We start from the raw sequence: 25202 nt of genomic DNA, 5'->3' as shown, positions 1-25202 counted from the left end.
TGTTGGGTGTGAAAGCTTAATAAGACACTGTTAAATTATGTCCTGTGGAATGTGGACATCCCTCTCTGCACACACACACACACACACACACACACACACAGACACTATATGTAATGTCTCCTTTGCCCATGTGGTTCTTTTTTTCTTTTTTTAAATGTATTTTATAACTCCATCACAGTTAGTCAGGTGGCTTAGGACCAGATTTGAGAAGAAAGGGGACACGCCGGACAAAAGCACCAAAATTTTTCCACATGCTCTCTATCACCAAAGGTTTCAACTTTTGGTAGGAGCCACTTCATCAAGATTGCAGATCGGAGATGGCAGCCATATAAGCCATAAGTCTATGAGAACCAATATATCTTCCAAGCCACTTAGAAGGTCAATCTTGGTGTCAAAATATACATTTTCTGGGTCAAAGAATCATTTAAAGCTATTGAGAATATCACTGGATGACTCACTGTAAATAATTTGTTGATCAATCTGACATGAGATGAAAGCGTATCCTTGATTTTTTTGAGCAGTGTACATGGCAGCTAATCCACACTCTCCCGTGAACATTGATTCCAAACAGTTTCAACTCAGGATACCCTGCTGCAGCACTTGAAGCGAGTTGCCCAGTCTGAGTGAAAATGAACATATCTGTTTGATCAAATAATCATCTAGTGATATTCTCAATAGCTTTAAATGATTCCTGGACCCAGAAAATGTATATTTTGACACCAAGATTGACCTTCTAAGTGGCTTGGAAGATATAGCATTTCTCATAGACTTTATATGGCTGCCATCACCACAATCTTGATGAAGTGGCTCCTACTAAAAATTGAAACCTATAATGATAGAGAGTATGTGGAAAAAATGTGGTGCTCTTGTCCGGCGTGTCCCCTTTATTTGGCTAAGCGTCCTGACTAAGTCACACACCTCAGTACAAGGATTTTGCCAGAAAGAGTAACCTGCTACAAGTAACCCTAGTAGAATTTTTAAAATGTATGATTTTTTTCTCTGTCTAAATGTGTTTTGTTTTTATTGTTGCAAGTCATACAATATTGAAAATTATTTTTTCTTTTTAAGGAGCAACAGAAGAATACAAGCCAAAGAGGAGGCCGTAGCCTGTGAATGGGAATATCAAGACCTACTAAAATGTTATACAAAGTTAATGTTCTTTTCTATTAGACTGTAATAAAGCTTTTGTCACTTTAACATGTCTCTAAATTATATTTGTGGTGCTGAAAACATGAAACAGCAGCTGTAGGGTAGGCAAAGCATTCCTCGCCAGTAACCACCGGTGGCCATTTTAAAAAATGGCCGCTTTTAAATGGCCATTTTTAAAAATGGCCGCCACAGCCATCAGAATTTTTTTTGCGATGGCCTAATATCCAGATTCATTAAACATGTATTCAGCAATGAGTGTACCAAATTTGATGCTTTTATCACAAAATGAACGATTGTTCAGCTAATCCGCCCCACTACACAGGGGATGCACATTTTTGGGGGGTGCTACCCACACGTTTAGCCCCGTTGCTCATTCCATGAATGCACGATCCTTACAAGCTGTACCTCGTTGTAAAGGTGACTAATCAGGCTTTCCAACAATATACAATTCATCATCAGTTGGTATTATTAAAAGGGCAGTTTTTATTCATCATTGATTTATTCGTATAACAAATGCCTGCCACGGCCACTAGGGGGCGCTTTTGAGGTGGCCCAATATCCAGATTTGTTCGAAACATATTCACCAACACATCTACCAAATTTCATGCTTTTATCACAAAGTGAACGATTGTTGTAAAATATTGAGCTAATCCGCCCCACTATAACAATATACCATTTTTACAATCTCACTATAGGTTTTATGTGTAAAACTTAAATCTGAAAGTAACAGGTAGCTAAAGCTGTCAGATTAAAAAAATAAAAGTTGTTAGCTGGTGTTCAGAAGGCAATGGGCCCAACTCAATGAAACCAGAGTTTTTGACTCTGCAGACTTTTGTATACTCCCAACCAAGGTTATAATAGTTTTGGATTTTTCATTAGTTTTAGTTTTAATTTTGTTGTGAATTTTTGTTTTCAAATTCAGTTAGTTTTAGTTAGTTTTTAGAGTCAGTTTTCTAGTTTTAGTTTAGTTTTTATTTTTTGAAAATGCTTAGTTTTAGTTTAGTTTTTATTAGTTTTAGTGTTAGTTTTAGTTTTTTTGTAATGGGCTATGTGTTGGGTGCCAGATTCAAAGAGGTCATAATAAATGTTTCCTTTATTTCCTTTGGTTTATCATCTCAGCCCCAATAAGGTTATTAACTCTTACAGTTCTGGGTGTTTTGTATTTTGGTTCTAGTGTAAACATCCCAGTCTCAGTAAACATATTCACCATGTGTTGCATGTTCAAATAGAAACACTGAATTATGAATGAAAAAAGTTGACAAAAACGAAAACTAAGGACATTTTCACTATAATTTTAGTTAGTTGTAGTTAGTTTTGTAACCACAAAATACAGTTTCAGTTAGTTATCGTTTTTTTAAAAACTCTAGTTTTTATTTTTATTTCAGTTAACGAAAATGTTTTTTCAATTCTAGTTTTCGTTATTTCGTTAGTTTTCGTTAACTATAATAACCTTGCTCCCAACTTCATGTTGTAAACATAATGTTTTGGTCCCAGCTGCCTATCAAACAAGCCGAAGTGGTTTTAGCAAATGTAGGTTAGCATGCTGTGATGCTGTGAGGAGTATCTGGTTCTGCTGAGTGAGGCAGTTTAAAGGTCTTGTAGGTCAAGAGAACAGTGTTTAACAAACAGTATTTATCATCATTACCGGGCTTCCACGGGAATCTTTATCCAACACACTGTATGTATTAATTACTGACATTTGAACATATTCTGAAAGTTTATTTTTTTACATAGGGAGTTTCAGCCAAACACAGTTGGGAGACATTTCCTCCAAAAGCTACAACAAAACATCAGAGAGTCTAATTAGTTCTACTACCTTGTCAACCATCTGCCTTTTTAAATATTCTCCTTAACAGAAATCACTCCAACATTGAAGAGAAGCACTGAGGTGATCTGACATCATACATTTCATAACTTAACATCTACCGTTTCTTCTGTATTTACATTTACAAGTGGTATTCTACATTAAATTGATGGACAAAAAAAAGTTAATAAAACTACTCGAAGAACTGAGCTCAATGAAAATTGAAAAACCTGAAACTATCTACCAAAGTAACAACAAGAGTATCTACAGAAAATAATCAAACAGAGTGGCTGTTATAGTCTCTATGGCTCTGAAATGACTATAATTTAATAAATGTATATGACCAGGCACCATTTGCATGGATGAGTCTCTCAGCCAGTCATTAACAGTGTTTGATGTGTGTGTAGTAAGATTTCTGACACCTCCACAACATGTTCTGGTCCTCACAGATACTGTAAAATAAGCATCTAGAGCAGCTGTTCTCAACCTTGGGGTCGGGACCCCAATTGGGGCCGCGAGATGATTTCTGGGGGTCGCCAAATCATTTTGGAAATCAGCTCTGTCTCCACTGTGTTAAAGTGTTCATGTGTTTTCGTCTTTTTTTGGTCATTTTGTGTTCATTTTGGTCATTTTGTGTCTTTCTTAAGTCATTTTGTGTCTTGTTTTTGTCATTTTGTGGTCAATTTGTGTCTTTTTTGGTCATTTTGTTTCCTTTTAGGTCAATTTGTGTCTTTTTTTGGTCATTTTGTGTCTTTTTTTGGTCATTTTGTGTCTTTTTTTGTCATTTTGTGTCTTTTTTGTTCATTTTGTGTCTTTTTTTGGTCATTTTGTGTTAATTTTAGTCATTTTGTGTCTTTCTTTAGTCATTTTGTGGTCAATTTGTGTCTTTTTTGGTCATTTTGTTTCCTTTTTGGTCAATTTGTGTCTTTTTTTTTGTTATTTTGTGTCTTTTTTTGTCATTTTTTGTCCTTTTTTGTTCATTTTGTGTCTTTTTCTGGTCATTTTGTGTCTTTTCTGGTCATTTTGTGTCTTTTTTGGTCATTTGTTTACTCTTTTTGGTCATTTTGTTTCTTTTTTGGGTGATCTGAACTGTGCGTGTGCGTGAGTGGGGGTCGCGGACAACATGCATGTTAAAATGGGGGTCGCGACTCAAAAAGGTTGAGAACTACTGGTCTAGAGAATGCTATTTGATATCTTACAATGTACTTTTACACAGAACAGGATCTAGGAATGTTACTTTTTTTCCCATATCACATGACTCTTTCTTTTACTGTGGTGCAGTGTTTAGGATTACAAGAAGAATCTCCATAATATTCATCATCCTAGGCCGATCTCACGGCCCATTTCTTTTCTCTCCTTGTGTTGTGGAGTCAGAAGTTGCTGAAGATCTCTTGTTTCTTGCTCCAGTCCATAGCAGGAGCTCTCTTCTTGGTTCGGCTAGCGACCACCTTCTGTTTAGCTTCAGCAGCTGTTGGACTCAGACGCAGGCCGTTCTCCATGAACGGGTCCGAAACACGCCGTTCATCCTCATCAGGGACCTGAAATACACATAAATGTCGAAAATATTATTAGACCACCCTTGTTTTCTTCAATTAATTGGTCATTTTAATACCTGGTACAACTAAAGGTTCATTTGTTAGGATAAATCTAATGATAACAACAAAAATAGCTCATAAGAGTTTAATTTAAGAGCTGATATCTAGACATTTAACATGGTTTTCTTCATCATGATTTTGGTTATTATCAAGAAAACCAAAGATATTAGCACCTAAATTCTTTCTTTCTTTGCAACCAGCAGGTTCGCCCCCTGCTGGTCATTAGAAAGAATGCAGGTTTAAAGTACAGGTTCATCTCAATAAATTAGAACATCATAGAAAAGTTTATTCATGTCAGTAATTCAATTTGAAAAAGTGGAAATAACACATTATATATATCCATTACACACAGAATGAAACATTTCATGTCTTTATTTAATGTTTTCTAATTATAATGATTATGCCTTACATTAATGAAGACCTAAAATTCAGTGTCTCAAAATATGTATCCATCTATATGACTCAATACTTGGTTGAGGCTATTTGACTTGAACTACTAGAAATGGACTTTTCCATGATAATCTAATGGGTAACGCTTTATATTAAGGTCCTTGTAATACATTTGTTAGGACAAACCTATTGATAACAACAAAAATAGCTCATAAGAGTTTAATTTAAGAGCTGACATCTAGCCACTTTACATGGTTTTCTTCATAATGATTTAGGTTATTATCAAGAAAACCATGGGAAAGATATTAGCACCTAAATTAAACTCTTATGTGCTATTTTTGTTGTTATCATTATATTTGTCCAAACAAATGTACCTTTAGTTGTACCAGGCATTAAAATGAACAAGAAATTGAAGAAAAAGGGTGGTCTAGTAATTTTTTTCCATGACTTAATCTTAAAAAATAATGCATTATTGTGTCACTCCATTTTTTAGTTCACATGCATTTTCATTTCCTCCATTTTTATCAATTAATTTTTTATCACACCCGTTCCCACCTGGAAGCTCATGTCGGAGCTGCTGATCTCTGATTGGGTGGTGGAGCTCCTGGAGGACTGAGATGCTGAGCTCCCATTGGTTCGGGACTTTGGAGACGTATCTGTGATGGGTGAGTCCGTCAGCGTGACGTTTATGATGGGAGGGTCTGTGGTGGGGAGCTCGGTGGTGGGAGACGGGGTGGGGGGGACGCTTTCTGAGGCTGATTCATCCAGGTAGACCTCTGAGAGAGAAGAAACAGAAACGAGACATTTTATCTCCAGAGTTAACAGAGTTAGTGCATGTTTGTACTATTTAGTATGGCAGAAAATGATTTAGCATGTCTCAAAACATACAGTCATGGAAACATTTTTAGACCTTTGTTTCCTTCAATTTCTTGTTCATTTTAATGCCTGGTTCAACTAAAGGTAAAGCTAGGTTTGGATCAATATAATGATAACAAAAACAGCTCATTTAAGAGCTGATATCTAGCCATCTTCCATGGTTTTCTTGAAAATAACCAAAATCATTTTCAAGAAAACCATAGCAAATGTCTAGATATCAGCTCTTAAATTAAACTCTTATGAGCTATTTTTGTTGTTATCATTATATTTGTCCAAACAATTGTACCTTTAGTCGTACCAGGCATTAAAATGAACAAAGAAGCAAGGTAGTAGGCAATCTACAGTTAGATTGTATGAATTATATATTGATTGTAAATATTGTTCAATGATTGTAAATATTGCTTTCTTTTCTTGTTATTAGTTTTTCTTTTCTTTTAAAATGAATAATAGAATTATAATCATTTATTGTAAATATTGCTTTCCTTATCTTGTTATCTTTTTTTCTGACATTGTTACGTCATGCCAATAAAGCTAATTGAATTGAATAGTAGGCCAATATCAGCAGGATGTTCTACTATGTTTATTCACATTTTGCTGCATGCAAACCTTTAAACTTTTTGGCTTTTCTGACCAGTGGTGGAATAAGTATTCAGATCTCTTACTGAAGTAAAAGTACTAATAGCAAACTGTGAAATTACTCCACTACAAGTAAAAGTCCTGCATTCAAAACTTACTGAAGTAAAAGTACAAAAGTATCAGCATCAAAATGCACTTGAAGTATCAAAAGTAAAAGTACTTGTTATGCAAAATAGACCCACTTAGACTGTTTTATATATTCCAAATATATTATTACATTATTATTATTGATGCTTTTATGTAAACAGCCTTTTTATTTTCTTAAGCCAGGGCTCATTTAAACTACTTAATATACTGTTATGAGTCTAATCACTCTAAATTAATCACATTTTTTGTGTTAAATCTGGACCTGAAAAGTAACTAAAGCTGTCAGCTAAATGTAGTGGAGTAGAAGTATAAAGTTACATAAAATGGAAATACTCAAGTAAAGTACAAGTACCCCAAAATTGCACTTAAGTACAGTACTTGAGTAAATGTACTTAGTTACATCCCACCACTGTTTCTGACCCACAATCCTCTATACAGAATATTTATGAGCAAGGGGCTCAAACTTCAAACAGTACACACTTAGCGAGAGAAGCTGCAGTTTATTCTGAAAGTCAAAAAATAGATATTTGGTCTGAAACGCAGCATGTGAGTGTAGAATTTGACCTTTGACATGGCTGCTGGTGGGGGAGACGCCCAGCCTCTGGAAGAGCTCCTCTGTCTCCTGGTCCACCACCAGGAGGCGCACCTCCTCCCCTCCTGATCTAATCAGAGTCACCACCTCCGAGTGCCTCAGGCCCTCGATGTTCACTCCGTTCACCTGAGACACAATACAAGAGGTCAGAGAGAACAGAACCAGAGGAGGGAAGGGAAGAGGAAATGAAGAAGAGATGCAGAAACTACACTACTGGTCAAAAGTTTTAGAACACACCAACTTTTCCAGAATTGAATTGAAAATGATGCAGTTTAATGTCTCAGTGTACTCTGAAATTAATGCACATTTGCAACATTTAAAATTCTTTATTGAGCATGATAGTGTTTTGAAAGTAAAAAAAAAGATTCAAAATCACATTTTATGTTGGACTAAAGGACCAAAAAAAGACACAAAATGACCAAAAAAAGACACAAAATGACTAAAAAAAGAAACAAAATGACCAAAAAAAGACACAAAACGACAAAAAAAGACACACAATTACCAAAAAAAGATACAAAATGACCAAAAAAGACACAAAATGACCAAAAAAGACACAAAATGACCAAAAAAAGACACAAAATGACCAAAAAAGACACAAAATGACAAAAAAAGACACAAAATGACAAAAAAACACACAAAATGACTAAAAAAAGAAACAAAATGACAAAAAAAAGACACAAAATGACAAAAAAAAACACACAAAATGACTAAAAAAAGAAACAAAATGACCAAAAAAAGACACAAAATGACCAAAAAAAGACAGAAAATGACTAAAAAAAGACACAAAATGACCAACAAAAGACACAAAATGACTAAAAAAAGACACAAAATGACCATAAAAGACACAAAATGACCAAAAAAAAACACACAAAATGACTAAAAAAAGAAACAAAATGACCAAAAAAAGACACAAAATGACCAAAAAAAGACACAAAATGACAAAAAAACACACAAAATGACTAAAAAAAGAAACAAAATGACTAAAAAAAGAAACAAAATGACCAAAAAAAGACACAAAATGACCAAAAACAGACACAAAATGACCATAAAATGACCAAAAAAAGACACAAAATGACTAAAAAAGAAACAAAATGACCAAAAAAAGACACAAAATGACAAAAAAAAAAACACAAAATGACCAAAAAAAGACAAAAATGACTTACAAAGACATGAAAAGAATTCAAAAATGGACAAAATAGCCCAAGACTCCATAGAGTTAAGTTGTTAACCCATTTCTTGTTCCCTGAAAAAGGCCTACTTGTATAATTCTGAAATGTACATTATTTTCCAGTTTTGGTTAAGCTTACCTTTTTTTATTTACCTCTGGCAGTTCACCACTTACCTTTGGACCCTTTCAAGCTGTTCATTTGACTTGAACTGCTTGAATTTCAATAAAAAACTGGAAAAATTGGGGTGTTCTAAAACTTTTGACCGGTAGTGTATAAGTGAGAGAGCTAATGAGACGGACAGAGATTAGGAAGCAGCAGAAGGTTCAGATAGAATCTGCAATTTGAGTAGATGTGAGTTTATTTGCATGAACTCTCTTCCTGCCTCCAGAGTCTTCCTCTACACAGCAGTTACAGTAACTCACAGCTCCATATTATGTAGGTCCAAATTCATGCAAACACAAATCAGAAAGCAAAAAAGAAAGGGAAGAAAAGAAAGAAAAGGGTTTGTATCGGTCCTGGAAATCCTTGAAAACACTTTGATTTTAATGTTTTTATTTTTATTTTGAATGAAAGGTTTCTAAAAAAAAAAAGAAAAGGTAACACTTTACAATAACCAACTAAATAATGTTTATAGATGGTTTATAGACCAATTATTAACTATTCACAAAGTGCTATACATATTTAATCTTTTTCAACCAATTTCTTAGGTATATGAATCATTTTAAAATAATTTACATACTTAATATGGTGTTAAAATGAGTGCAACTAAAACTATTAATGAACTATTAATTATAATTTAATTTTTGGTAATGGTAAAGTAACTATAAACTTACATTAATAAACCATCTATTTGTCATTTATAAATGATGTAGTTAGTTAAACATTAATAAATTATGTCTTTACCATTCTAAATTGTCTATATACGGTTTATAAATGATGATTAAACATTAATAAACTATCTGTTTACCATTTATAAATTATGGTTATTGTAAAGTGTTACCAAAGAAAATGCTTCTTTTAGCCATTATGTTCAAGGTTAGGAATATGCTTGACCAAATAATAATTTAATATTTTAAATTAGAAGCTGCATTTCATTGTTTTTTAGTATTATATGTAATTTTATTGGAAAAGGATCTGATTGACTGCCTACAAATTAGACTAATGTTATCTTATTTGAACATTTTCAGTTAAGATTTTATTGAAATGATTTGTTTAGTAATTGTTGGGGTTAGTCAGGTTATAAAGGAAACAAGTGACACATTTTAAAACATGCAACTTCTTGTGTTTTCCTTTAATTCAACATCCTGTTGTAGAATGTTGTCACAAAACCTATTTTTGGTTGTGTAAGCACAATAAATTCTGATTTAATGTGAAGAAGAAGTGAAATAATCAGTGAACTGCCCTACAGAGTCTAACTGCAGTAACGACACAAGAGGTAAAACTGAGAAAAACAGCGTTAAAGTTGTTTAGGTAGGTGACATTTATTTTTACATGTATTGATGATGATTTATTTGACCTTTGACCCCAAAAATGTAGTTACTGCACGCTGTAAAATGTTCTAATACTAATGTAAAACCAGAGTGCAGTAACTACAATGTTGTTGTCTTCTTTCAGCTTTTAATATTATAAAGTAATGTTATATTTTTGCCTTATATAATTTTATCTCAATTGTTTACTTAATCACTATCTAGCTCAGTAGTTCTCAACCTTTTTGAGTCTCGACCCCTAATTTAACATGCATGTTGTCCGTGACCCCCGCTCACTGAACACAATCTCACACGCACAGTTCAGATCACCCATAAAAGAAACAAAATGACCAAAAAAGGGAAACAAAATGACCAAAAAAGACACAAAATGACCAAAAAAGGGAAACAAAATGACCAAAAAAGACACAAAATGACCAAAAAAGACACAAAATGACCAGAAAAGATACAAAATGACCAAAAAAAGACACAAAATGACCAAAAGACACAAAATGGCCAAAAAAAGACACAAAATGACTAAAAAAAGACACAAAATGACCAAAAAAAGACAAATTGACCAAAAAGGACAAAAAATGACCAAAAAGGACACAAAATGACCAAAAAAAGACACAAAATTACCAAAAAAAGACACAAAATGACCCAAAAAAAAGACACAAAATGAACAAAAAAAGACACAAAATGACCAAAAAAAGACAAATTGACCAAAAAGGACAAAAAATGACCAAAAAGGACACAAAATGACCAAAAAAAGACACAAAATTACCAAAAAAAGACACAAAATGACCCAAAAAAAAGACACAAAATGAACAAAAAAAGACACAAAATGACCAAAAAAAGACAAATTGACCAAAAAGGACAAAAAATGACCAAAAAGGACACAAAATGACCAAAAAAAAGACACAAAATGAACAAAAAAAGACACAAAATGAACAAAAAAAGACAAAGTGACCAAAAATGACACAAAATGACACAAAATGGCCAAAAAAAGGAAAGAAAATGACCAAAAAAGACACAAATTGACCACAAAATGATCAAAAAAGACACAAAATGAACAAAAAAAGTAATTAAGTGACCAAAAAGACTAAAACACATTAACACATGAACACTTTAACACAGTGGAGACAGAGCTGACTTCCAAAATGATTTGGCGACCCCCAGAAATCATCTCGGGACCCCAATTGGGGTCCCGACCCCAAGATTGAGAATAGCTGATCTAGATAAAAATAAACTTATAATTTCTATTATTCTTGTCTTCACTATTCAACACAATGAAGAAATACAAGGCTACACTGTATCACAGTCACAGAAAACCACGTTAAGTGAACTTACTGCGGTCTGCTTTGGTTATATGTATTTTATTTGGTTATATTGGTTATAATTTGTATATTTATCCAAAGTAGACGGTGGTAAGTACAATTACTGCAGTCTGCTTTGGTTTTGAGTTAGATTTTGTAGTTACTGCAATTTTGATATCATTATTTCTCTGAAATAAAGCAAATTTGGAATCTAAAACATTGTCACAAGATAAAACAGACGTCAAGGAGTTCCATTTTAGTTAGAACTCAATTTCGACCGAAAATATAGCCACTGCAGTTAGGCTTTGTAGGGCAGAATATAAAGTATGTGATGTATATAAGGATGTAATTTACTATTAAAGCTTGAAAAATGCACCTTGAAAATGCTTAAAAAGTGCTTGAATCTTATAGCCTTTACCAAACTCCTTCACCAGACGTTTAATACTTTTCAGATGGAAACAACGAGCTCCACCATCCTTTTCTCATTGGGTCAGGACGTTATGTATTTCTTAAGCTAGAAAAAATCAAATACACACTCAAAGGTTCCTCTCAATCTTATTATATAATAATATTGAGGCCCTTTCTCGACTTTCATGACTCCTTGCAGGAGCGTATTGCTTTTGCTTTTGTTGTCGTTGTTGTGTTTGCTTCTGTTTTATTTCTCTCTTTTCTCTCTTCTTTTGTTTTCCTAAATGTGCTTTATACCCTATGACCCTATGAGAGGGAGGGAGGGGAACTCGCTCTATCAACGTTTCTGCTAAACAATACACTTGTACATTTTTGGAGATGAATGTGTAAATTGAAGTAATTTGCATATATTCTGTATTTTTTATCATTTTTTATAAATTGTAAAAACCATTCCCTGAGACAGCAGTTCTCAACCTTTTTGAGTCGCGACCCCCAATTTAACATGCATGTTGTCCGCGACCCCCGCTCACTGAACACAATCTCACACGCACAGTTCAGATCACCCAAAAAAATTAACAAAATGACCAAAAAAGACACAAAATGACCAAAAAAAGACACAAAATGACCAAAAAAAGGAAACAAAATGACCAAAAAAGACACAAAATGACCAAAAAAAGGAAACAAAATGACCAAAAAAGACACAAATTGACCAGAAAATGATCAAAAAAAGACACAAAATGACCAAAAAAGACACAAAATGACAAAAAAAAAGACATTAAATGACCAAAAAGACTAAAACACATGAACACTTTAACACAGTGGAGACAGAGCTGACTTCCAAAATGATTTGGAGACCCCCAGAAATCATCTCGCGACCCCAATTGGGGTCCCGACCCCCAGGTTGAGAATAGCTGTGCTAAACAATACACTTGTACATTTTTGGAGATGAATGTGTAAATTGAAGTAATATGCATATGTTCTGTATTTTTCATCTCTGTGGGATAAAAACTGTAAAAACCAATAAAACATATTTACAAAAAAGTGCTTGAATCTGACATTGGAACAGGTGCACTAACCCTGTTTTAGGCCTCATGTACACTGTAAAAAAAAATCTGTTTAATTTACGGTAAAATTCCGGCAGCTGTGGTTGCCAGAACTTCACCGTAAAAATCACAGTGAGCGTATGTAAATGTAAATATCAGCAAAAACTGTAATTTATACTGAATAATCCAATTACCTTTAGGATAATTGTATCATCGTGGTATTTCTCCATTAATTTTCAATGAAAATGTTATATTTTTACAGCAAAACTGTGTGTTTTCTATAGTTTATGACAGTAGAATTTTAAGTTTTATACTATTCTTTGATTTACAGTAATTAAAAGTATCTACTACGGTGATGTACAATGTTTAATTTTACGACCTATTTCTGATGCAATTTGACAGTGTTTTACTGTCATTTCTACAAACATTTTTTACAGTGTAGAGACACATGAACACAAGACCCTCGTCTACACTTCAAGATGATCCCTCGCCGTCTTTTCTTCCTTTCCCCCTTTAAACAACACCTCACTCTCCCACCACTCTAATCCTGAGTGCAGCTAATCTGTTCTAATCCAATCACAGACCTGATTAACCCATTGAAGCCTGGTAAGCGGATACGTCGTTTTGTAGTATTTGTATAAGCTCTCAAATACTTTTTGAATTTCATTTCTATCTGCTACAGAGGCTGAAAAACCTATTATTTAGTAGAAGAGTTGACACTTCTGTTGAATTTCCAGAAAAACTTCAGGTTTTAGGGGCTGATTTTAAAATCGCCCAGAGGTTTTACAGGCATTTTTTAGGCCTCAGTGGGTTAAAACGGGGAGCGCTGGCATTGTTTCCCCATCAGTCAGGTGTCAGTGTGTGTTTGCTCTGGTTCCTACCTCCACCAGTCTGTCTCGGGGCCTGATGTCGGCGCTCTCAGCAGCTGATCCGGGGTCCACCGAGCGCACAAACTGTCCTCCCTTCTTATCGCTGTGCAGGTTGAAGCCGTAGCCGTTCTCCCCCTTCAGCAGGTGGCACAGACGGGGAAACAGCTCGTCTGTCGGCTCTGGTGACGGCTGAACCTGCAGCTAGAAACAAAAAAAATGTTGTCTAAATGTGAATCTGGTCTCACAGAAATCCGTGAAATAGCCACGGATTCGCTTAACTCAAAATCCGTGGAATAGCCACGGAATCGCTCAAATTTCCGTGAGAAACTGACACGGATTTGGCTACAATGCAAGTTAATGCCAGTCATATCCCGTGGCTTCTTCTTCCTCTTCCGGACGCAATTTCGTCCCGCTACTAGTCCTGCAACTTGAAGAGTTGCAGGACAAATTATATATCAAAACGTGCGGTTTGATCGGGATTGGTGTGCTATTACTTTTCTCTACAGAATATGAATTTTTCACAACGTAAGTCGCGAAAAACTGCCCAAAATTTTGCATTGAAATGAATGACGGCCGAAAAAAATGAGCAAAAAAGAACATTAATTGGAGATTTTTAAACGTCTACTTCTCCGCTCCATTTAAACTTTAAATAGTAGACACAAGTCTTGTGTATCGGTTCAAATACACACACATTACATTACATTACATTACATTACATTACATGTCATTTAGCAGACGCTTTTGTCCAAAGCGACTTACAATAAGTGCATTCAACCTGATGGTACTAGACATAGACCATAGGAATCGAGTAAGTACATAACTTTAAGAGCTAACTGTCATTGCTAAGGAGTGCTATATGTTAAAGAAGAAAAGAAGAGAAAAGAAGAAGAAAATTTTTTTTTTTTTTTTTTTTTTTTTTTTTTTAATATATATATATATCTGTTAGGTGACCATGACTTAACCGAGGTATTGTTGGAAGAGATAGGTCTTCAGCCTGCGGCGGAAGATGTACAGGCTGTCTGAGGTCCTGATGTCGGTGGGGAGCTCGTTCCACCATTTGGGAGCCAAGACAGAGAAAAGTCTGGAAGAGGTTTTGAGGCGAGTTGACCCACGCAGGGTGGGAGTCGCCAGCTGTTTGGCTGATGCAGAGCGGAGAGGACGGGCAGGGGTGTAGAGTTTGACAAGGTCCTGGATGTAAGTAGGACCTGAATCGTTAGCAGCAGAGTACGCCAGAGCTAGAGTCTTGAAGCGTAACCGCGCAGCCACTGGTAGCCAGTGGAGGGAGCGGAGGAGAGGTGTTGTGTGTGAAAATTTGGGAAGATTGAAGACCAATCGAGCAGCTGCATTCTGGATGAGTTGCAGAGGTCGGATGGCTTTGGCAGGCAGACCTGTCCACACGTGCACACACACACACACACAGGTAACTTTATGCGATTTTCGCTACACACACACACACACACACATTTTGAGGTTAAAGGGCATAGTTTGAAATCTCTGAAGAATCTCATCATAGTGTACACACACCGGCAGTAGCCCCCATGGCCCTTTCAGAATTTCCCCAGAGGAAATTTTCTAGTTAATATTGTAATATTGGTTGCAGATTTATAACCCAACCCTTCCACAGGTTCACTGGTTAAACTGGTAGCTCAGTGTGTCTATACCAGGGGTCTATAAGCAGGAGAAAGTGGCTGCTGGGTGAGTTTTAGCGGCTCTAAGTGGATCTGGAACATGAAGACGATTCTGAGCGTAATGACCAACGACAGGAGTTGACACTTTGCATGACTCACCTGCTGACCTGCTGCTACTCCTCTATTGGTACATGCTGGCTGTGTGTGTGTGTGTGTGTGTGTGTGTGTGTGTCTGTGTGTGCGTGTGTGTGTGTGTGTGTGTGTGTGTGTGTGTGTGTTGTCCCTGAGGGTTTCAGGATCCTGACTGTCTAGTGACACTGATGTGACTGCACCTCCATGGATCTTTCTGTTCTTATGTGTGTGCACACACACCTCTATCACACACACACACACACACACACACACACACACACACACACATATTCTTGTACTTCTATCTTTGTGAGGGCGCTCATTGGAATAACGAATTCCCTTGCAAGGTTATAATAGTTTTGAATTTTTCATTAGTTTTAGTTTTAATTGGGTTGTGAATTTTTGTTTGCAAATTCAGTTAGTTTTGATTAAGTTATAATTCATTTTAATTAAGTTTTTAGAGTGAGTTTGCTGGTTTTAGTTTAGTATTTATTTTTTAAAATGCTTTAGTTTTAGTTTAGTTTTTATTAGTTGTAGTGTTTTGTAATGGGGTATTTGTTGGGTGGGAGATTAAAAGAGGTCACAGTAAATTTTGCCTTTATTTCCTTTGTCTGATCCATCTTCATTATGTATGAAAAAAGTTGACAAAGACGAAAAGGAAGGACATTTTCACTATAATTTTAGTTAGTTTTAGTTAGTTTTGTTACCACACAATACAGTTTCAGTTATCTTTTTATTTAAACTCTCATTTTTATTTTTATTTCAGTTAACAAAAAATGTTTTTCAATTCTAGTTTTCCTTATTTGTTAGTTTTCATGAACTATAATAACCTTGTTCCCTAGCCCCTTAAGTTAACCCTAACTGTCACCATCACCACTAAATGCCCAACATAAACCTGATTGTAACCTTTAACCCTACAACAAAGTCTGAATTAAAAAAAAAAGCTCAAAAAAGCCTTTAAAGAAGTGAGGACCCGCTGAAATGTCCTCACTTTGCAAAAATGTCCTCACTCTGTTGGTTAAAAATGTGTTCCGGTCCTCACTTTGTAGGAAGAACAAGAACACACACACACACACACACACACACACACACACACACACACACACTTCCCTGACTTGCAACTATGCAAAACAAAAATATATTAAAGAATGTATTGCCTACTATTTAAACAAACAATAAGTCTAGTAAGTGATTTTTAAGCAATAATGTCAAACCTTCACTGGTTCCAGTTTCCTAAATATGAGAATTTGTTGATTATCTTTGTTTAATATTAATGTAAATGAGTTAAATACTTTATTTTTGGACATTTTGTAGACCAAGCCATTACCCGAGAGTATTTCCTATATTATAAGTCCCAGTCCCCATAAAATCAGTATCAGTATTTGACTTTATGTTTGAAAATGCAGCAATTCTTCCTCTTTGATTACACATCTGATGCTTGCTTTGATTTAAGAGGAAAAAAAACCTTTTGAGAAGTTCAACATTATTCAGGGAGGTTAGTAAAAGTTTTTTGTTTGAGTGTGTGTGTGACTGATCCAGACGGTGTTACGTGGTTGTGTGTGCCATCACCATGGTTACGTAAGGCTGCTGTATATGGGCATCTGCTGCCATAATAACAATCACGCAACAATGAAAAAGCGTCTGTATTTACATGTACGAAGTGAATGTCACAAGACGAATGACACAATGAGAGAGAGAGAGAGAGAGAGAGAGAGAGAGAGAGAGAGAGAGAGAAAGAGAAAGACAGAGAGAGAGAGAGGATGAGAGAGAGAGAGAGAGAGAATGAGAGAGAGAGAGAGAATGAGAGAGAGAGAGAGAGAATGAGAGAGAGAGAGAATGAGAGAGAGAGAGAGAATGAGAGAGCGAGAGAGAATGAGAGAGAGAATGAGAGAGAGAATGAGAGAGGGAGAGAGAGAGAGAATGAGAGAGAGAGAGAGAGAGAATGAGAGAGAGAGAATGAGAGAGCGAGAGACAGAAAATGAGAGAGCGAGAGAGAGAGAGAGAGAGAGAATGAGAGAGAGAGAATGAGAGAGAGAGAGAAAGAGAATGAGAGAGCGAGAGAGAATGAGAGAGAGAGAGAATGAGAGAGAGAGAGAGAGAATGAGAGAGAGAGAGAGAGAGAATGAGAGAGCGAGAGAAAGACAGAGAGAGAGAGAGAGAGAAAGACAGAGAGAGAGAGAGAGAGAGAGAATGAGAGAGCGAGAGACAGAGAATGAGAGAGCGAGAGAGAGAGAGAGAGAATGAGAGAGAGAGAGAGAGAGAAAGAGAATGAGAGAGCGAGAGAGAGAATGAGAGAGCGAGAGAGAATGAGAGAGAGAGAGCGAGAGAGAATGAGAGAAAGAGAGAGAGAATGAGAGAGCGAGAGACAGAGAATGAGAGAGCGAGAGAGAGAGAGAGAGAATGACAGAGAGAGAGAGAAAGAGAATGAGAGAGCGAGAGAGAGAGAATGAGAGAGCGAGAGAGAATGAGAGAGAGAGAGAATGAGAGAGAGAGAGAGAATGAGAGAGCGAGAGAAAGACAGAGAGAGAGAGAGAGAGAGAGAGAGAGAATGAGAGAGCGAGAGAGAATGAGAGAGAGAGAGAATGAGAGAGCGAGAGACAGAGAATGAGAGAGCGAGAGAGAGAGAGAGAGAATGAGAGAGAGAGAGAGAGAGAAAGAGAATGAGAGAGCGAGAGAGAGAATGAGAGAGCGAGAGAGAATGAGAGAGAGAGAGCGAGAGAGAATGAGAGAAAGAGAGAGAGAATGAGAGAGCGAGAGACAGAGAATGAGAGAGCGAGAGAGAGAGAGAGAGAATGACAGAGAGAGAGAGAAAGAGAATGAGAGAGCGAGAGAGAGAATGAGAGAGAGAGAGAGAGAGAGAGAGAGAGAGAGAGAGAGACAGACAGAGAGATTAAGAGTGTATAAAGAGCAGGTGTGTGTCTTTTGTCTGCTGAACAATCAGATGAAGAACAGTGAACAGTGTATTGTTGTTGTTGTTGTTGTTGTTGTTATTGTATGTATTGAGGTATTGAGAGGTGTTGGTCTGGGATTAATCTGCCACTTCCTGATTGTGGATTGTGAATTAGTGGAAAAAAATAATCACTCATCGTTGCAATCTAATTTGAGCCTGGAGGATTCCTTTAAGCAATTCATTTTGTGTTGATGAATAATCGTCAAAATACATACATTGGCTCATACAGTCATGGAAAAAATTATTAGACCACCCTTTTTCTTCAATTTCTTGCTCATTTTAATGCCTGGTACTAAAGGTACATTTGTTTGGACAAATATAATGATAACAACAAAAATAATAGTTTAATTTAAGAGCTGATATCTAGCCATCTTCCATGTTTTTCCTGATAATAACCAAAATCATTATCAAGAAAACCAGGAAGATGGCTAGATATCAGCTCTTAAATTAAACTCTTTTCAGCTATTTTTGTTGTTATCATTATATTTGTCAAAACAAATGCATGTTTAGTTCTTGTTCATTTTAATGCCTGGTACGACTAAAGGTACATAGGACAAATATAATGATAACAACAAAAATAGCTCATAAGAGTTTAATTTAAGAACTGATATCTAGACATTTGCTACGGTTTTCTTGAAAATGATTTTGGAAATTATCAAGAAAACCATAGAAGATGGCTAGATATCAGCTCTTAAATGAGCTGTTTTTGTTGTTATCATTATATTGATACAAACAAATGTACCTTTAGATTAGATTAGATTAGATTAGATTGACTCTGTTAATCCCACAGCGGAGAAATTTCTTTGTTACAGCCGACCGCACAAATTTCACACAAAATTTAAGATAAAGATAAAAAATAACAACCTAAGAAAAAGACATTTAACAATATACTATATACAACTAAAAGTAATAAAAAAGGAATGTGCAGAGTGCAAATTATATGCAAAAATGTGAAAAAAATGTACCTTCAGTTATACCAGGCATTAAAATGAGCAAGAAACAGAAGAAAACAAGGGTCTAATCATGTTCTCCATGACTGTATAACAATGGTTAAAAGCACAGACCATCAGCGAGACTTCACAGGAACAGATTTCAACAAGAACAAATTGATATTTGCAGCCAGTGGTCATGGTGATGAAACAGATTGAACATGTTGTGAAGGTGCTGCTGTTGCTGCGTGTGAAGCTGTTTGATGTGAAGCTAACCAACCTGATAAAGAGAGAGAGGTGTGTGTTTAGCCTGTATTTACTCTGCCTCCAGATAAACAGATGGCAGCGCGACTTGAGAACCTGCTCCGCTCTGTTTGGAGCCCAAACACTGACTCAGTCTCTCACAGACAGGTCCCGGTTATTCCGACATGAAGACGTCACGCTGATGAAGAGTTGGCACGAGTGGAAATTTTGTTTTTTCTATGACACACTCGCTGGCACGGAAAATGTAGGAATTTGAATTGGTTTGTGTGGATTTTGTGAACATTAACAAATGTTTTAAAAGCACCAGAGACTTTTGCCTCGAGCCCCAAATGAACTATTTAAATAGATAACCTATGCAAACACTGTTATGCAACATTGTTATCTTAAAATCTGGTATCTCCTTTCCCCACACTCAGAGTCTCATCTTACATTACAGTAAGTAAAGTACAGTTTTTAATGTACAATAAACTACTTAATCTGCAATTTAGTCTGCAGAACTGTGCAAAAGCTGAGACATCCTGCAATTATAATAAATCTTGATTTATGTGATGTTAATTTTAATTTAATTTGTTACTTCTTTACTTATCTCTGTCTTTGTGCACCTGAAACCATTCTGGCTTATTTTATAGATACAATAAGCAATTACAATTACAATTTAGTATGCAGAACTGTGCAAAAGTCTTAGGCAAGTGTGAAAAAAAGCCCAGAAGAATTGATGCTGATTTGAAGCATTTTCTGTGTTTTTTGTATTATCATTTTTTTTACGTGTGTTTTTGTGTATTTTTTGTGTGTTTTTCAGTTTTTTTTGTAATTTTTGTGTGTTTTTTGTATTTTTTTTACGTGTGTTTTTTTATTTTATTGTGTGTTTTTGTGTATTTTTTGTGTGTTTTTCAGTTTTTTTGTCATTTTTGTGTTTTTTTGTGTGTTTTTTTAATGTGTTTCTATGTATGTTTTTTGTAATTTTTTTTGTGTTTTATGTGTTTTTTGTGTGTTTATGTTTTGTATTTTTTGTGTGTTTTTTTGTGTTCAAAATGTTGATCCAGTAAGTCAAAATGACAAAATAATAATAATCAGGTGAGGTTGATACCAACATGGAATGATAAACATCTTTTAAAGTCGTTTATACAAACAGAATGAAAGATAGTCGAAACCATCAAAATAGCCCCAAACTCCAAAAGGTCAAAGTGCACTAACATAAAGCACACAACTACCCTTCATTAACAGTATAAACATTATTTATATTATTATATTTATTATTATTATATTATATTTGCAGTTTAGAATACTTTCTCTCAGATTAGCCAGAAATGAACTCAGATCAAAGCACACTTCTATTAAGTAAACACTTCTAAATTTAAAGTGCACTTCAATAAAGCATGAATTAAACATATAAACATGTTCTTTTGTACAAAATTACCACTATAAGTATTTGAACTTTAGTACACTTTTTCTAAAATACACTTGTCCTAGAACTTAATAAGTACACTGAAATACCACTTTAAGTCTGGCAGTATCAGTATATTCAAGCGTAGTACACTGAAGTTGAACTTAATGAATCTGTTTTGAAACACACTTTTAAAATGTACATGCTAAATATGTTCTGAATTAAGTACAAAAAGTAGAAGTATACTCATAATAATTTTAGTCAACTAAAATATATTTTTTTCTACACTAAAGTTGTTGTTTTTTTTAACCTACTTTGTCAAAATCCAAACGTAGTTTCTGCAGTGAGGTGGAAGAATCCTGCAGCTACATGTGTGAGGCGTTAAAACTCTCACTATGCACAGAGACAGTGCTGTAAATACAATATGCATTATAAATGTTCACAGTGCTTCATGACAACAGTGGCTTGTAAAGCAGATGTTTGAATGTCAGAGACATGAAGCCCATTGTTGCACTGTGGCAGAGAGGAGGTGAGAAATTATTTTAAATCTGTTGTATTCGTAATTCATTGTTTTATTTATACGGTTTTGTTTTTTATTCCTTGCTGGCTCCTTTTTTAACTTGCATGCATTATAATCATTTTTTCTATATTTTTTTCTGGTTGGAAAAAGAGGGTTTGTGTAGGTATTATTTTTTTTTTTATTAATAAATCCATTTAAACAACAAAAAAGTGATTCATATCCTTTACAGGAAGCCAATCTTTATTTGCATAAATACCTCCCCTAACTTATTTCCACAGTGTATCTCTTTTGTTCATTGTAACTCTGGAATACCAAAAGCCTGTTTTTAAAAAGTATTCAGTCCCTCCTGCTCAGAGAAGTAACCAGACTCTCCTTCAGGTCTGAATCCAGGACGCCCAAGAGCTCAAATCCAGATTAGTGACATCAGGTAAAAGAGTGAACTCTTAGTGTCACGCACTCTTAACACAGTAACACACTGACTCCTCCCCCCCTTTATTCTAATAAAAACACAACAGATCATCTATAAAAACCCTCTGAATTCTTTTTACATTGGACTATGTTGTTTTAGTGCACATGGACAGATTATGAGATGGAGGACCTCATTATCTCTCTACAGAGGAGCAAGACACAAAGATGTGTTGTTGTTTTGTATCTCTTTGTAATCAGTATGCATCTTTTTGTTGTTTTGTGTCTCTTATTTATGTGTTGTGTCTTTCTTGTTTGTTTTGCATCTCTTTGTAGTTGTTTTGTGTCTTTCTTGTTTGTTTTGTATCTCTTTGTTGTTGTTTGTGTCATTTTTGTTGTTGTTTTGTATCTCTTTGTAATCAGTATGTATCTTTTTGTTGTTTTGTGTCTCTTATTTATGTGTTGTGTCTTTCTTGTTTGTTTTGTATCTCTTTGTAGTTGTTTGTGTCTCTTTGTGGTTCTTTTGCATCTCTTTGTAGTTGTTTTGTGTCTTTCTTGTTTCTTTTGCATCTCTTTGTAGTTGTTTGTGTCACTTTGTGGTTCTTTTGCGACTCTTTGTAGTTGTTTTGTGTCTCTTTCTGGTTGTTTTGTGTCTCTTTGTAGCTGTTTTGTGTCTTTCTTGTTTGTTTTGCGTCTCTTTGTAGTTGTTTGTGTCACTTTGTGGTTCTTTTGCGTCTCTTTGTAGTTGTTTTGCGTCTCTTTCTGGTTGTTTTGTGTCTCTTTGTAGTTGTTTTGCATCTCTTTGTAGTTGTTTTGTGTCTCTTTCTGGTTGTTTTGTGTCTCTTTGTAGCTGTTTTGTGTCTTTCTTGTTTGTTTTGTATCTATTTGTAGTTGTTTTGTGTCTTTCTTGTTTGTTTTGTATCTATTTGTAGTTGTTTTGCATCTGTCTTGTTTGTTTTGTATCTCTTTGTAGTTGTTTGTATCTCTTTGTAGTTGTTTTGCATCTTTCTTGTTTGTTTTGTATCTCTTTGTAGTTGTTTGTATCTCTTTGTAGTTGTTTTGTGTCTCTCTTGTTTGTTTTGTGTCTCTTTGTAGTTGTTTTGTGTCTTTCTTGTTTGTTTTGTATCTCTTTGTAGTTGTTTTGTGTCTTTCTTGTTTGTTTTGCATCTCTTTGCAGTTGTTTGTGTAGTTTTGTGGTTGTTCTGTGTGTCTTTCTGGTGTTGTTTAGTTATTTGGAGTGAATCTGAATCTTACCTCTGTGTCTGTTGCTGTGCTGGATGTCACTGAGGACCTCTTGACCTTGGCCTGTGTGATGGTGTGTGAGTCTGCAGCAGCCAGAGGGAAGAAGGAGTGTGTGTGGTTGGGGTTGGGTGACCGAGGTGAGTTCTCTCTGGGGAGGGGGGAGGTGGACGGGGTCGGCCCGGGAGAAGGTCGCGGGGAGAGGGTCCCCATCTCCACGGCCAGGTCCTCGGAGCACGCCAGGCCCCGGCTGCGGAGGAAATCATCCGTGTCTCGGTCCACCACCAGCAGCCTGGTGCGGTGCGGCACCTCCCGGATCCGCTCCACCACCTGCAGAGAGAGAAGTTAGTCTGTGCATGTTGTTTACCGTGAACATTACAAAGACACAGTGATTCCCATTACACAAGGCTCACATTGACCCATTTTAGTAGCCCCCCCCTCCTCCTCCTCAGGCGAAGGGAAAAGTGGTCTAACAGGTCCAGAACTCATTGTTTGTCCCTCAGAGACTTGATGCGCCTCTCCTGGCGTCTCTTTAACACGCCAGCACTTGTCTGAGATTTCTCAGTTATTGAGCCATGTTGTCACTCACTTGATGGTGCGTTTCGTTCTCCACATTCTCCCCGTTCACCTCCACCACCCGGTCTCCTGGTCGCAGCCCGGCCAGGTCCGAAGAGGAGCCGGGCTCCACTTTCCGGATGAACTGGCCGCCTTTATTCCTCTCACCGTGCAGGTGGAACCCATAGCCGCGGTCTCCTTTGGTCAGGAAACAGAGCCTGGGTCTCAGCTCGCTCTCCATCACAGGGGAAACGGGTCAAAGTGTCTCAGGAGAATAAACAGGTGCTGGTCCCGCTGGAAAGTCTCTTAATCCAACGTACGGCTGCATGCGCGCTCCACTGACCAAAAGATCATCATTTAGCATGATGCGAGTCCATTAATAATCCAGTTGTTCCGAGAGCACTGCAATCAAAAAGTGGGCTAAAACTAATGAGTGTTTAATCCATCATCCATTAAACCAGAGGCGCCAATATGAGCGCGCAAAAATAGTGCGCAGCGTGCGTAAAATGGTGCCCAAAAACCGCAGACAGGAGCTAAATCCCGTCCATCGGAGGAATAATCCAAGAGATCAGAGATTAGAAAGCTTTTCCTCGCACGTAACACTTAATTCTCCTCGTCAGCTGGGAGTGTGTCCTCCTGTCCGACCCGGCGCGAGACTGAGGAGGCGTCAACAACAGATGCCGCGCCAGGACGTCCCCCCGCAGCGCGCACCTGACCGCCCAGCGCAGCCGCGACGTGCTGGCAGCAGATTACAGCCTGCAGACAGTCATGACGCTGTAAGGAGCTAATGGAATGAAAGTATTTGTTTATGGATGACATTAGTTTGCAGCCAAGTTGGGTTTTCCATGGACACGTGCTCCTGTAGAGTCCCTGTAGAGTCAGAGTCTGGCACCAGGTGATCCTGTGACCTTATCCGCCCTCTATCCAGTTCTTTACAGGAAATCAATAAAGGGAAAACAAAATGTCATGGTTCATGGAATATAAACGCAGTTTTACGGACATTTCCTTGTTAAAACACAGTTTTTCAAGTTATTCAGGAGAGTCAAGTTTGAGTGTGTGTGTATCCTGAGTATACTTACCTTGCTCTTGTAGAATTTTTCTACTCCTACTCTTATACTAATTATAATGCATCTTCATTTGTGTGATGTTAATTTTAATTTTGTTACTTCTGTACTTATCTCTGTCTTTGTGCACCTGAAACCATTCTGGCTTATCTTATGTAAACAATAATCAATCCTGTGGAGCCCAGGAAGACTAGCTGGTTACTAAGGTACCAGATAATGGTATAAATAAATAACAAATAAACAAATAAACAAGTATTGCATTCAATGTTCACTCAAGTAAAAGAAGGCCTGTTGACAAGTATTAACTACAGAATGTTCTGAAGAAAGTAGAGTAATATTTCAGAGTGACTACTATCAGTGTTGCAATATAATGCAATCAATAATATTGATGTATGTAAAATGTATTTCTCTCTGAAATGTAGTGAAATAGAAGTGCAAATTAGCATAAATTGTAAAACTACAAGTAAAAGCACCTCAAATTGGCCCTTAAGTACGTACTAGAATACTGAGTACTTGAGTATATGTAGCTACTTAGTTCCTTTCCACCTACTTTCAGTGGTTTAACCTCCTGAGACCCAAGCTTTAGTTTGGTAAGTATTGTTAGTTTCTCCTAAATATTTAGGATTAGTAGGACATGATAAGTACAAAAACTAAGCATTATTAAAAACTAAGCATTATTAAAAACAAAGTATTATTAAAAACAAAGTGTTATTTTACTGTAAATCTGTTTATTTC

General features: G+C 36.3%; 1 protein-coding gene across 1 annotated transcript; it reads right to left on the bottom strand.

Annotated features, from left to right (window-relative positions):
- Positions 1-4045: 4045 nt before the first annotated feature.
- Positions 4046-24246, bottom strand: LOC131984463 (Na(+)/H(+) exchange regulatory cofactor NHE-RF2-like). Its single transcript, XM_059349319.1, has 6 exons — positions 23438-24246; positions 22864-23178; positions 13410-13598; positions 7102-7255; positions 5494-5714; positions 4046-4491 (listed from the first exon to the last, which is right to left on the bottom strand). Exons 1-6 carry the CDS (start codon positions 23642-23644, stop codon positions 4324-4326), a joined length of 1254 nt encoding a protein of 417 aa, XP_059205302.1. The 5' UTR covers positions 23645-24246; the 3' UTR covers positions 4046-4323.
- Between the last annotated feature and the right edge of the window lie 956 nt (positions 24247-25202).

The sequence above is a fragment of the Centropristis striata genome, chromosome 1 (genome assembly GCF_030273125.1).
Source record: "Centropristis striata isolate RG_2023a ecotype Rhode Island chromosome 1, C.striata_1.0, whole genome shotgun sequence".
Classification (NCBI taxonomy): domain Eukaryota; kingdom Metazoa; phylum Chordata; class Actinopteri; order Perciformes; family Serranidae; genus Centropristis; species Centropristis striata.
The sequence above is the reverse complement of the archived record's forward strand: the minus strand, read 5'-3'. Positions and strand labels throughout refer to the sequence as shown.